General features: G+C 51.3%; 1 protein-coding gene across 1 annotated transcript in view; it reads right to left on the bottom strand.

Annotated features, from left to right (window-relative positions):
* Positions 1–2,752: 2,752 nt before the first annotated feature.
* Positions 2,753–14,613, bottom strand: part of LOC140455074 (neurogenic locus notch homolog protein 1-like) — a 119,244-nt gene continuing 107,383 nt past the window's right edge. Inside the window, exons 2-3 of the mRNA XM_072549739.1 lie at positions 11,962–12,043; positions 2,753–3,110 (exon numbers count right to left, since the gene is read on the bottom strand). Coding sequence (XP_072405840.1) covers positions 2,753–3,110; positions 11,962–12,043 — 440 coding nt within the window. The remainder of the gene's footprint in view (positions 3,111–11,961; positions 12,044–14,613) is intronic.

Below are 14,613 nucleotides of genomic sequence, written 5' to 3'. Positions count from 1 at the left end.
TCCCCTTCACCTTCGATGGTACTGAACATCTCTGCGCCCCCCCCATCTCTCTCAATCCTTCTCTCTCTCCCTCTCTCTTTCTTTCTCTCTCTCTCCCTCTCTTTCTTTCTTTCCTTCTATCTCTCCTCATCTCTCCCTCAATCCCTCTCTCTCCATCTCTCCCTCCCTCTCGCTCTCTATGTCTCCCTCACCCTCCCTCTCCATCTCTCTCCCTCTCCCTTTCTCTCTCTCCCTCTCCCCCTCACCTCTTCCTCTCTCTCCATCTCTCCCTCCCTCTCTCCACCTCTCCTCCTTCTCTCTATATATATATATATATCTCTCTCTCTCTCTCTCCCTTTCTCCCTCTCCCTCTCTCACTTTCTCTCCCCCTCTCTCTCTCCCCCTCCATCTCTCCCTGTCCCTCTCCATTTCTCTTTCTCCCTAACTCCCTTTCTCTCTCTCCATCTCTCCCTCCCTCCCTCCCTTTCTCTCTCTCCATCTCTCCCTCCCTCCCTCCCTCTCCACCTCTCCCTCCCCCTCATTGAACACCCCCTCCTCCACTATCGATATCCTGGGGGGGTTTACCATTGACCACACACACTGCTGGACAAACCACATGAACACAGTGGCTACAAGAGGGGGTCAGAGGAACACAGCAGTGTGTAACTCCCCTCCTGACCCCTGATGGAGAGGCAGTGGTGCAGTGATAAGGTAACAGAGAAAGAGAAAGTGGGTCACTAACCCCAGTACCTTACCAGAGGCTCACTGATGATGTTACCCGGCACGGTGGCGAAACGTCTGAAACCAAACCTTCCAGGCAAAGAGCAAACCTGGTAACTCTACCGGTAATCCAGAATCTCCGAGCTGATATTCTGGGAATGAGAGCTTGCATCCCACGCACGGTGAAAATTAAACTCAGTGGAATCAGGAATTAATGGCCCCATGGTGACCATGTGCCCACTTGTTTCATTGATATCCGTGAGGGATACGGGAATCCTGTACATCTCTGATACATCCTCCATGTGACTCCAGGTCAATAATTCTTAATAGCCTTCTGACATGGGCCCGGGGGCTACAAGAGCAGGTCAGAGTCACCTCCTGACTCCCCCAAAGCCTGTCCACCATCTCCAAGGCCCAGCTCAGGGGAGGGTGATGGAATATTCCCCACTTGCCCTGGATGGGGGCAGCTCCAACAACACTCAAGGAGCTCAACACCATCCAGGACAAAGCAGCCCCCCCCCTCTCGATTGGCACCACATCCACAAACATCCACAGTCTCTACAGTAACACACAACCTGTGACTGACAGGGAACTGGCCCCGTCCCCATGGTAACACACAATGTGTGATTGACAGGGAGCTGTCCCCACGGTAACACACAGGGTGAGACTGACAGGGAACTGTCCCCACGGTAACACACAGGGTGAGACTGACAGGGAGCTGTCCCTGTCCCCACGGTAACATACAGGGTGAGACTGACAGGGAGCTGTCCCCACGGTAACATACAGGGTGAGACTGACAGGGAGCTGTCCCCATGGTAACACACAGGGTGAGACTGACAGGGACCTGTCCCTGTCCCCACGGTAATACACAGGGTGAGACTGACAGGGAGCTGTCCCCACGGTAACACACAGGATGAGACTGACAAGGAGCTGTCCCCATGGTAACACACAGGGTGTGACTGACAGGAAGCTGTCCCCACGGTAACCCACAGGGTGAGACTAACAGGGAGCTACCCCAGTCCCCACAGTAACGCACAGGGTGAGACTGACAGGGAGCTGTCCCAATCCCCACGGTAACACACAGGGTGAGACTGACAGGGAGCTGTCCCCACGGTAACGCACAGGGTGAGACTGACAGGGAGCTGTCCCAGTCCCCACGGTAACGCACAGGATGAGACTGACAAGGAGCTGTCCCCACAGTAACACACAGGGTGTGGCTGACAGGAAGCTGTCCCAGTCCCCACGGTAACACACAGGATGAGACTGACAGGGAGCTGTCCCCACGGTAACACAATGGGTGTGACTGACCGGGAGCTGTCCCCATGGTAACGCACAAGGTGTGATTGACAGGGAGGTGTCCCCATGGTAACACACAGAGTGTGACTGACAGGAATAAGCACTTCTGGAGGACACTCGAAACGCGAGGAGGGCATTGGACAGATTCCAGCCCCAATTCTGTCCTGGGCCAATGGGGCCTTTTCATAAGGCCCGAACCAGGTAGTCAAGGCCTGATCGAGGTCACCACGGGAGGCCTGGAGTCACGTGGAGGTCAGACTGGCCAAGGACAGCGGGTACCCCCTCCCACCGGTGAGCCAGACAGCCTTTTCCGATGATCCCATAACGGAGTGTGGAGGACACTGTGGTTGACCTTCCAACCGGGTCACTGCGTCGGGAAGCTACACCGTCGCCCACCCTCCCCCCAGACCCTGGGGGGGGTGGGGGAGGGGGGGTGTATGTGGGTGTCACACACTGTCAGGACGCTTCCCCCATCCCGATGGAAGTGGGGGTTGGGGGAGGGGTGGGCGGGGGGATTTTGCTGCCTCCCCCCACCCACGCACCCCAGCCCGATCTTCAGGGTCACCGACCGCGGTGTGGCGGGCAGTATGTCCACCCCACCATCGCCCGCGTGCCGCAGTAGTGCCGTGATTGAGATTTCTCTCCGCACCCCCCCCTTCCCACTCCCCACTCCCCCCTCCCCCCCCACCCTCCACCCCACCCCAGCACCCCGTCACTGCCACCGCCAATCCCTCACCGCCAGCCGGGCCACTGTCCGTTACTCCGCGGCTGATGGACTCGGGGGAGGGCGGCGCCCGGTGAGGGGACGGCCCCTGGCCCCGCCCCGCCTCGCTGCCGAAACCCCCTTACCGGTCCAGCCATGCAGGCACCGGCATCGGTACTCAGAGGCGGAGGCCGGCTCGCAGGTCCCTTGGTTCAGGCACGGGTTGGCCAGGCAGGCGCGGTTGACCGGGCTCCACTCGCACCGCCGGCCCGCGTAACCGGGAGGGCAGGAGCAGAAGGCAGAGACCGAGCCGTTGTGGGCGCGGGTTCGACAGGGGGCCCCATGCAGGCACCGGGCGCCGGAGCAGGGGTCCACAAACTGGCACAGGTCGCCGACGTAGGGTGGCACGCAGCTGCGGGTTTATCCAATCCCAAAAAGAAAAAAAAAACACAAATTAATGGCCGCGGCATAACGCATCACCACGTGAACGGTGTACAGGGTAGGAACATGAGCACGAGGTGCCCAGAATGAGCTGGGAGGTCATGTCGCGGCTGTACGGGACATTGGTTAGGCCACTGTTGGAATATTCTGTGCAATCCTGGTCTCCTTCCTATCGGAAAGATGGTGCGAAACTTAAAAGGGTTCAGAAAAGATTTACAAGGATGTTGCCAGGGTTGGAGGATCTGAGCTACAGGGAGAGGCTGAACAGGCTGGGGCTGTTTTCCCTGGAGCGTCGGAGGCTGAGGGGTGACCTTATAGAGGTTTACAAAATCATGAGGGGCATGGATAGGGTAAATAGACAAGGTCTTTTCCCTGGGGTCGGGGAGTCCAGAACTAGAGGGCATAGGTTTAGGGTGAGAGGGGAAAGATATAAAAGAGACCCAAGGGGCAACATTTTCACGCAGAGGGTGGTACGTGTATGGAATGAGCTGCCAGAGGAAGTGGTGGAGGCTGGTACAATTGCAATATTTAAGAGGCATTTGGATGGGTATATGAATAGGAAGGGTTTGGAGGGATATGGGCCGGGTGCTGGCAGGTGGGACTAGATTGGGTTGGGATATCTGGTCGGCATGGACGGGTTGGACCGAAGGGTCTGTTTCTGTGCTGTACATCTCTATGACTCTATGAATCTCATGAAACAACCACACTGCATAAAATAAACCCCGTATATTCGGGATCTGGATCCATAGTTTCAGTTATCCGTGGTTAGCCGCGGCCTGAAAATAGTACATGGAACATTCCAGAACTAATTCCAGGGGGCTGCCGGGGAGATACGTTTCTCATTTAAATGATAGGACTCGCTCATATCCGCGGTTTTGTGCATCTGTGATCGGTCTTGGAACGTCTCGCCTGTGGATACGAGGAGATACCTGTATAGAGTTTGCACATGGGTCACTGCCCCTTTAAAAGGTACCACGACGACAGAAAAGAGTCCGTTTCAGCCCCTAAGGGCAAAGTTCACAGCAGGCAACAAGGCCACAAGATACAATTTCAGACACTTTACACATCGCCTGGACTCCAGGGCAACAAGAAACAAAACTGGGTCAAAAAGTGCACAGTGCTCAGGGGAAGCGCAGAGGGTCAGGCAGCATCCGAGGAGCAGGAGAGTCGACATTTCAACCATAAGGAATGAGCGAGGGGAAACAGTCTGCTCAAAACAACAGAGCCGGAAACAGCAGACACACAGCTACAAAGGAGGTGGTCAAGAGGGGGATGGAGGTGGGAGTGGAGGTGTGGGGCAATCATCCTCTGGGTGGGGGGGGGGGAACGCAACATCACAAAACCCAGAAAAGGGGTGTCAGCCCCAACGCCCGGGTGACATCCCTGCCTCTATGTCTAAACACGGTGTTTTGATTTGATTTGATTTATTACTGTCACGGGGTGCAGTGAAAAGCTTCGTTTCGCGGGCAGTACCGTACGAAGCATATCAGGGCGATAGAGTGAGGAACGCAATGCTACAGCGGGAGAGAAAGTGCACAGAGGCCCATTTGAGAGGGCCACATGGTGTCTCAGTGGTTAGCAATGCTGCCTCACAGCACCAGGGACCCAGGTTCGATCCCAGCCTCGGGCGACTGACTGTGTGGAGTTTGCACATTCTCCCCCGCGTCTGCGTGGGTTTCCCCCCACAGCCCAAAGATGCGCAGGCCAGGGCAAATCGGCCACGCTAACTTGTCTGTCGTGTGAGGTGCGTTAGTCAGAGGGAAATGGGTCTGGGTGGGTTACCCTACGGAGGGTCGGTGTGGACTGGTTGGGCTGAAGGGCCTGTTTCCACACTGTAGGGGAATCTAACCTAATCGTTCAGCAGTCTAAGAACAGCGGGGAAGAAGCTCTTCGTGAATCTGCCAGATGGAAGATGTTGTAGCTGGGGGTGTCTTTAATGAAATTGGCTGTTTTCCCAAGGCAGCACCAAGTGTAGGTGGAGTCAATGGATGGACGATTGACTTGTCTCATGGGCTGGGTTGGTGTTCACAGCTCCCTGTAGTTGTGGGGAGATTAAAGAAATTTGGATTGACAAAGGAGAGAAGGCAAAATCAAAGCAGCTAGAGGGAACATTGGCACAAGGAGTGAGCACTGGATGGCGCAGAGTTAAAGTACGCGGTAAAAGAACCAATGACGAAACCTTTTCTATCCACTGTGGTCAGGATTTAGAATGCACGGGCTGACGTTATGGCAGAGGCAGGGTTTGTTTGAGCTTTAAAAGGTCATTACCCGAGACAGGATAAACGTTCTGTGCTCTAACCATCCTACAGTTCACCGAAAATCTCTCCTAGTTGAAGACCCCTTTGTGAAAGCTTGAATGAAGGCCGCCTCTCCACTGCGTTACCGAGGGAGTGCTGCTCGGTCTCACCAACCCCGCACTCAGGCGGGATGTTATTATGAAGCCCGGAGTGTCTGCTCAGACACCCCTGTAAGAACGATGGCCTGAGGGTAGAGTTCTCCGCTGTGTCCCACTCCAATATTAAGCTCTTGAAATCGCAGGGTGTTTTGCAGCACAGAAATCATGACAGGATTCAGGTGATTAAAACTGATAGAAATCATGACAGGATTCAGGTGATTAAAACTGACAGAAATCATGACAGGATTCAGGTGATTAAAACTGATAGAAATCATGACAGGATTCAGGTGGTTAAACTGACAGAAATCATGACAGGATTCAGGTGATTAAAACTGATAGAAATCATGACAGGATTCAGGTGGTTAAACTGACAGAAATCATGACAGGATTCAGGTAGTTAAACTGATAGAAATCATGACAGGATTCAGGTGGTTAAACTGACAGAAATCATGACAGGATTCAGGTGATTAAAACTGATAGAAATCATGACAGGATTCAGGTGGTTAAACTGACAGAAATCATGACAGGATTCAGGTGATTAAAACTGATAGAAATCATGACAGGATTCAGGTGGTTAAACTGACAGAAATCATGACAGGATTCAGGTGATTAAAACTGATAGAAATCTTGACAGGATTCAGGTGGTTAAAGTGACAGAAATCATGACAGGATTCAGGAAGTTAAAACTGATAGAAATCATGACAGGATTCAGGTGATTAAAACTGATAGAAGTCATGACAGGATTCAGGTGGTTAAACTGACAGAGATCATGACAGGATTCAGGTGGTTAAACTGATAGAAATCATGACAGGATTCAGGTAGTTAAACTGATAGAAATCATGACAGGATTCAGGTGGTTAAAACTGACAGAAATCATGACAGGATTCAGGTGGTTAAAACTGATAGAAGTCAAGAAAGGGTTCAGAAAAGATTCGCAGGGATGTTGTCAGGGTTGGAGAGTTTGAGCTACAGGGAGAGGCTGAACTAGGCTGGGGCTGTTTTCCCTGGAGCGTGGGAGGCTGAGGGGTTTATAAAAACATGAGGGGTTTGGATATGGTGAATAGACAAGTTCTTTTTCCCAGGGTAGGGGAACTAGAGGGCATAGGTTTCAGATGCAGGGGGCAACATTTAAAAGGGACCCAAAGGGCAATGTTTTCACGCAGAGGGTGGTGTGTGTATGGAATGAACTGCCAGAGGATGTGGTGGAGGCTGGTACAATTACAACATTTAAAAGGCATCTGGATGGGTATATGAATAGGAAGGGTTTGGAGGGATATGGTCCGGGTGCTGGCAGGTGGGACTAGTTTGGGTTGGGATATCTGGATGAGGGTCTGTGTTTTGTGCTGTATATCTCTATAGTGCTATGGCAGAGATTATTTCAGGACACAGGGAAATGCGACTAGCAGGAGTCACTTCAGGTCACCCGGCAACATCCGTCAGTTCGGAGATCAGTCTTGATGGTGAGATGTCCCGTGTTTATGATCTGACTGAGAGTAGAGGAGCCAGTTTCGATGGACCCTGTTGGATTTATGTCGGATGGCCGCGGTGTGAGGGGCTGTTCAAAATGTGGACCGTGCTACCATGCAGCAGAAAGATTGCGTCCGAGGCTGGGAGCAGAGAGCTAGGGGCTTCTGCCGTCTTATCCTCATCTGTGCTGATCCACCATGACAGCAAGCTGACAATCCCAGCTCCCTCCATCCCCAGTCCCTCCCTCAGCCCACCTCCTGTCTGGGCTATTCGGCTGCACAAGGCAACCCCATTTCTCTCGCCTCAGCCCCTTACCCACCAGCAAACATTATCCAATCGGAGAACAGTATAATGCAGCCATTCGGACCATCACACCGGTTGCTAGCCCTTTGAGAGAGCTGTCTACATTAGTGACAGTCCATCCTACACCCCTCCCACCACCTCCCCCCACCCCGGTTTACTCCCTAACCCTGCAAACTTTTCCACTTTACGATCCTGCAGGCATCAATCACCACATTCGCAGGGTCAACGGGAAGTCACTCCCACCGGCTTGAGGAGTGTTTACTCCCCCATTGCTCCCTCCAAGGCAATGCCAACCAATCAGCACCCTCCCCTCCCACGGGTATAAATGAATGTGCCACTCCGGAACGTGGGATTCTTACGTTTGTCCTGACGATTGCAAAAGGGAAAGTCGTCAGCGACAAGTCTTTCATTTCCAGCCCCATTCGAACCCACACAGTCAGGAGACTACCCTCCTGTTACCCCCAAGGATCCCGATCTCCCGTTAGCTGACCCAGGACCCCGGCCTTCATCAACTCCATATGGTAGATCCCGCACCCCATGCTCTCTCTCCCAGCGGTGTCCATGGGATGTCCATCCCAGCTAGTTCTCCGGAATATCTATTTCCAGCTGTTTCCCCAGTCGCTATTTTAGGATAGTTCCCTGAGATCTGCATGCAGCTGTTTTCCTCTGAAATCCCAGCCTCCCTCTGTTTTCCTCTGAAATCCCAGTCTCCCTGTGTTTTCCCCTGAGATTCCAGTCTCCCTGTGATTTCCCCTGAGATTCCAGTCTCCCTGTGTTTTCCCCTGAGATCCCAGTCTCCCTGTGTTTCCCCTGAAATCCCAGTCTCCCACTGTTTTCCTCTGAAATCCCAGTCTCCCTGTGTTTCCCCTGAGATCCCAGTCTCCCTGTGTTTCCCCTGAAATCCCGGTCTCCCTCTGTTTCCCCTGAAATCCCGGTCTCCCTCTGTTTCCCCTGAAATCCCAGTCTCCTTGTGTTTCCCCCTGAGATCCCAGTCTCCCTGTGTTTCCCCTGAAATCCCGGTCTCCCTCTGTTTCCCCTGAAATCCCAGTCTCCGTGTGTTTTCCCCTGAGATCCCAGTCTCCCTGTGTTTCCCCTGAAATCCCGATATCCCTGTGTTTCCCCCTGAAATCCCAGTCTCCCTGTGTTTCCCCCTGAAATCCCAGTCTCCCTCTGTTTCCCCCTGAAATCCCAGTCTCCCTCTGTTCCCCCTGAGATTCCAGTCTCCCTGTGTTTCCCCCGAGATCCCAGTCTCCCTGTGTTTCCCCCTGAGATTCCAGTCTCCCTGTGTTTCACCCTGAGATCCCAGTCTCCCTGTGTTTCCCCCTGAGACTCCAGTCTCACTGTGTTTCTCTCTTGCTGGAAGTTTTGGGTTGGTACTCTCATCTGTTGATCATCCAGTTTGAAGTACAATGAAGCCGGGCACAGGAAAACACAAACAGACTGCTTTTTCAGAAGGAAGAATGATGGATTTGTAACAGTCGTTCTGAAAGACTTACTGCCCCTCTCCCAGTTTCTGTCTCAACATCTTGAATCTGAAGCTTATCGACAAACCTCCCTGTTAGTGGAAATATGCCGTCAGTTCAATGACTGCTGTCCCAGATTAATCATAATAAATCATTGTGTCATGGATAGGTGGGGAGGATGAATCAGTTTCCCCTCTTTTTAACCCCCTTGGTTTACTGGAACAAAAAAACTTCAGTTAATTATTTACATAGCCATGTCACACTCCAACTATGATGTGGTTTGAGGGGTCAAGGTGGAGCTGATTACAACATAGAACATAGAACAATACAGCACAGAACAGGCCCTTCGGCCCACGATGTTGTGCTGAACATCTGTCCTAGCTTAAGCACCTATCCATGTACCTATCCAATTGCCGCTTAAAGGTCACCAATGATTCTGACTCTGACACTCCCACAGGCAGTGCATTCCATGCCCCCACCACTCTCTGGGTAAAGAACCTACCCCTGACATCCCCCCTATACCTTCCACCCTTCACCTTAAATTTATGTCCCCTTGTAACACTCTGTTGTACCCGGGGAAAAAGTCTCTGACTGTCTACTCTATCTATTCCCCTGATCATCTTATAAACCTCTATCAAGTCACCCCTCATCCTTCGCCGTTCCAATGAGAAAAGGCCTAGCACTCTCAACCTATCCTCGTAAGACCTATTCTCCATTCCAGGCAACATCCTGGTAAATCTCCTCTGCACCCTCTCCAAAGCTTCCACATCTTTCCTAAAGTGAGGCGACCAGAACTGCACACAGTACTCCAAATGTGGCCTTACCAAAGTCCTGTACAGCTGCAACATCACCTCACGACTCTTGAATTCAATCCCTCTGCTAATGAACGCTAATACACCATAGGCCTTCTTACAAACTCTATCCACCTGAGTGGCAACTTTCAAAGATCTATGTACATAGACCCCAAGATCCCTCTGTTCCTCCACCTGACTAAGAACCCTACCATTAACCCTGTATTCCGCATTCTTATTTGTCCTTCCAAAATGGACAACCTCACACTTGACAGGGTTAAACTCCATCTGCCACTCCTTAGCCCAGCTCTGCATCATATCTAAGTCCCTTTGCAGGCGACAACACCCCTCCTCACTATCCACAACTCCACCAATCTTCGTATCGTCTGCAAATTTACTGACCCACCCTTTGACTCCCTCTTCCAAGTCATTAATAAAAATTACAAACAGCAGAGGACCCAGAACTGAACCCTGCAGAACTCCACTTGTAACTGGGCTCCAGGCTGAATATTTACCATCTACCACCACTCTCTGACTTCGACCGGTTAGCCAGTTCTCTATCCAACTGGCCAAATTTCCCACTATCCTATGCCTCCTGACTTTCCACATAAGCCTACCATGGGGAACCTTATCAAATGCCTTACTAAAATCCATGTACACTACATCCACTGCTCTACCCTCATCCACATGCTTGGTCACCTCCTCAAAGAATTCAATAAGACTTGTAAGGCAAGACCTACCCTTCACAAATCCGTGCTGGCTGTCCCTAATCAAGCAGTGTCTTTCCAGATACTCGTAAATCCTATCCCTCAGTACCCTTTCCATTACTTTGCCTACCACTGAAGTTCGACTAACTGGCCTGTAATTCCCGGGGTTATCCCTATTCCCTTTTTTGAACAGGGGCACAACATTCGCCATTCTCCAGTCCCCTGGTACCACCCCCGTTGACAGTGAAGACGAAAAGATCATTGCCAACGGCTCTGCAATTTCCTCTCTTGCTTCCCACATAATCCTAGGATATATCCCGTCAGGCCCGGGGGACTTGTCTATCCTCAAGTTTTTCAAAATGTCCAACACATCTTCCTTCCTAACAAGTATCTCTTCTAGCTTATCAGTCCGTTTCATACTCTCCTCTTCAACAATACGGTCCCTCTCATTTGTAAATACTGAAGAAAAGTACTCATTCAAGACCTCTCCTATCGCTTCCAACTCAATACACAGTCTCCCACTACTGTCCTTGGTTGGACCTACGCTCGTTCTCGTCATTCTCATGTTTCTCACATAAGCATAAAAGGGCTTGGGGTTATCCTTGATCCTACCCGCCAAAGATTTTTCATGCCCTCTCTTAGCTCTCCTAATCCCTTTCTTCAGCTCCCTCCTGGCTATCCTGTATCCCTCCAACGCTCTGTCTGAACCTTGTTTCCTCAACCTTATGTAAGCCTCCTTCTTTCTCTTCACTAGACATTCAACCTCCCTCATCAACCAAGGTTCCCTCACACGACTATCTCTTTCCTGCCTGACAGGTACATACATATCAAGGACACGTCGTATCTGTTCCTCGAAAAAGTTCCACATTTCCACCACATCCTTCCCTGACAGCCTATGCTCCCAACGTATACTCCTCAAATCCTGTCTTACATCATCGTATTTACCCTTCCCCCAATTGTAAAACCTACCCTGTTGCACGCACCTATCTCTCTCCATAACCAAGGTGAAAGTCACAGAATTGTGGTCACCATCACCAAAATGTTCACCCACTAACAAGCCCACCACTTGTCCCAGTTCGTTACCAAGTACCAAATCCAATATGGCCTCCCCTCTGGTCGGACAATCTACATACTGAGTTAGAAAAGCTTCCTGGACACACTGCACAACCACCGCCCCATCCAATCTACTTGATCTAAAGAGCTTCCAATCAATATTTGGGAAGTTGAAGTCGCCCATGACTACGACCCTATGGCTTGTGCACCTTTCCAAAATCTGTTTCCCAATCTGTTTCTCCACATCTCTGCTGCTATTGGGGGGCCTATAATAAACACCCAACAAGGTGACTGCACCTTTCCTATTTCTGACTTCAGCCCATACTACCTCCAGAGGCAGATCCCCCTCGAACTGCCTTTCTGCAGCCGTTATACCAACGCCAACTAATTAGCAACGCCACCCCCCCCCAAGGTGTTTTAGAATGAACGAGGGAGGAAATAAATAATGCATTCAAATATGCAGAAATGCAGGTATAAATTTGAAAACAGGGAGGGGGTCTATTAAAAAATGATTGATCTGTAATATACAATTTTACCAAGCCACTCGGGTGCTTGAGGTGTTGGGTTTAACCTGAGACCATGGCTGTTTAATTGATTACTTGCCCCCTTAGCAGTGATAAAATTAAGCCACTTTCTTACTTACAGACAAGTCGTGGTTCCGTTACTGAGCGATTGGCAACTCCCTCCGTTGCCACAAGGATTTACATCGTTCAGACATTTCAAGCCTAAAGATGGGGAGATGGGAGTATGTCAGTGGATGTTCTTAAAGAACAGTAGCATCAGGAACCAAAGAGAGAAACACTCAGAGAGTCATAGAGCTCTACAACATAGACCCAGACCCTTCGGTCCAACCCGTCCATGCTGACCCAGATATCCCAACCCAATCTAGTCCCACCTGCCAGCACCCGGCCCATATCCCTCCAAACCCTTCCTATTCATACACCCATCCAAATGCCTCTTAAACGTTGCAATTGTACCAGCCTCCACCACTTCCTCTGGCAGCTCATTCCTTACACGTACCCTCCTCTGGTGAAAATGTTGCCCCTTTAGGTCCCTTTCCCCTCTCACCCTAAACCTATGCTTTCTCGGTTTGGACTCCACTTACCCTGGGAAAAAGGCATTGCCTATTCACGGTTAAAAATCACACAACACCAGCTTATAGTCCAACAGATCATTCACCCTCTCCATGCCTCTCATAATTTTGTAAACCTCTATAAGGTCACCCCTCAGCCTCTGACGCTCCAGGGATAACAGGCCCACCCTATTCAGCTTTTCCCTGTACCCCAAACCCTCCAACCCTGGAAACCTCCTTGTAAATCTTTTCAGAACCCTTTCAAGTTTCACAACCTCCTTCCTGTAGCACAGGGACTCCAGACTGAATGCAGCATTCCAAAAGTGGCTTGACCAACGTTCTGTACAGCGCAAAATGACCTCTCCCATCTCCTGTACCCAAGAAGGCCAACGCCTCCTTCCGCACACTCAGTGGAATTAAACAACTCACACCCACTGAATCAAATAGGTCCAGGCTGGACTGAACCACACCCAAACTACACTGAATGTCCCCTCATGGTGCTGAAGGCCCGATCTCTGAGTTCAACACCCTGGCTGGAACCTACCAGAGGCTGGCCAAGTGTCAGCTTTGGTGAGTTTCTTGCTGGGTGTCTCTCTGCCCACCCGACCCCCCCACCCCCACCCCCCCCCCCCCCCCCCGCCCCCCCCCACCCCGTGGGGATTTTTGCACAGCCTTCCCAGACCTTTTGTGCGGTTGGCCCTTTGCCTGGTGTCTAAGACAGTCCCAAGTCTTGAGCATATTCCTGCAAAACCCAAGAGCTGCCCTTCGGCTGTCAGCGCTGGCCTTAGTTCCCCTTGCCCGTGGCAGATGGACATTTCTGGCTTAGCTGTCATGCCTTGATGAGGTGGATTTTGCATTCTGAATCACTCCTTTCAACATTTCCCATTGCAGTTGTTCACAGCAGCACCTTCCAGACTTCCGAGCCGACCAAAGTGAGCCAGCCCCTCCCTCGCTCCTGTTTAATGTCGAGGAGCCGGTGTTGGACCAGGGTGGACAAAGTTAAAAATCACACAGCACCAGGTTATAGTCCGACAGGTTTATTTAGAAGCACTAACTTTCGGAGCGACGCTCCTTCATCAAGATACTCTGCAACCACCTTCGATAGCGAGTGCTTCCAAATAAACCTGTCGGACTATAACCTGGTGCTGTGTGAATTTTAACTTTGTCCTGTTTAATTTGCTTTGTTTAACTTTCCTGCACACTGGCAAATGACTAGATTAGATTACTTACAGTGTGGAAACAGGCCCTTCGGCCCAACAAGTCCACACCAACCCGCCGAAGTACAACCCACCCATACCCCTACATCTACCCCTTACCTAACACTACAGGCAATTTAGCATGGCCAATTCACCTGACCTGCACATTTTTGGATTGTGGGAGGAAACCGGAGCACCCGGAGGAAACCCACACAGACACGGGGAGAACGTGCAAACTCCACACAGTCAGTCGCCTGAGGCGGGAATTGAACCCGGGTCTCTGGCGCTGTGAGGCAGCAGTGCTAACCACTGTGCCACCGTGACGCCCATAACTACCGTGACTACCATGGCACAAAGCAACTTTGTCGGGTCGTGACGCAGCCTGGGACATCCTGAGGTTAGGAAACGCTGTAGGTCTGCGTGTGTGATTCCCACCTACCCAGAGCGATAAACTGGCAAGTCTGCGTCATTAACAGTTCACCCCCCACCCCACCAACTGGTAAACTCAGAATCCCTGTGATCCCTCATGTGCACTCACTATCCCTACCCGCGTGCCCTTGTCACATTGCAGGACAATCGGAGGCTGGACTGTTCCAGAGAACCTCTTACCCAGGGCAGTCCTGGATACATATTTCAAATTGTACTGACACATTCAGTGTGAGCTGCAGAGACCCCTCTTGAAGTTTCCTCTCCACTGTTTGAAAATCTGAACACTGTCCCCAATGGTGCTACAGGACACCAGAATCTATCAGAGCCGAATTAAGCCATTAGAGCCATCGGGTCTCCCCCCAACGTTCGGTCGCGCATTTCTCAACCCCACTCTCCCACTTTCTCCCCCTAACCCCGGAGGTCAAGAACTTGTCCATCTCTCGGTTAAACACTCAATGACCTGGCCTCCCCAGCTCTTGTCAGTAATGAGTGCTACAGGGTCCCCACCCTCTGGCTGAAGACATTCCTCCTCATCTCAGTACTCAAGGGTCCCCCCCCCTCCACTCCGAGACTGGGCCCTGGGACCCCAATTTCACCT

This window comes from Chiloscyllium punctatum, chromosome 30 (genome assembly GCF_047496795.1).
Source record: "Chiloscyllium punctatum isolate Juve2018m chromosome 30, sChiPun1.3, whole genome shotgun sequence".
NCBI lineage: Eukaryota > Metazoa > Chordata > Chondrichthyes > Orectolobiformes > Hemiscylliidae > Chiloscyllium > Chiloscyllium punctatum.
Note: the sequence above shows the minus strand (reverse complement) of the source record. Positions and strands in the feature narration are given on the sequence as shown.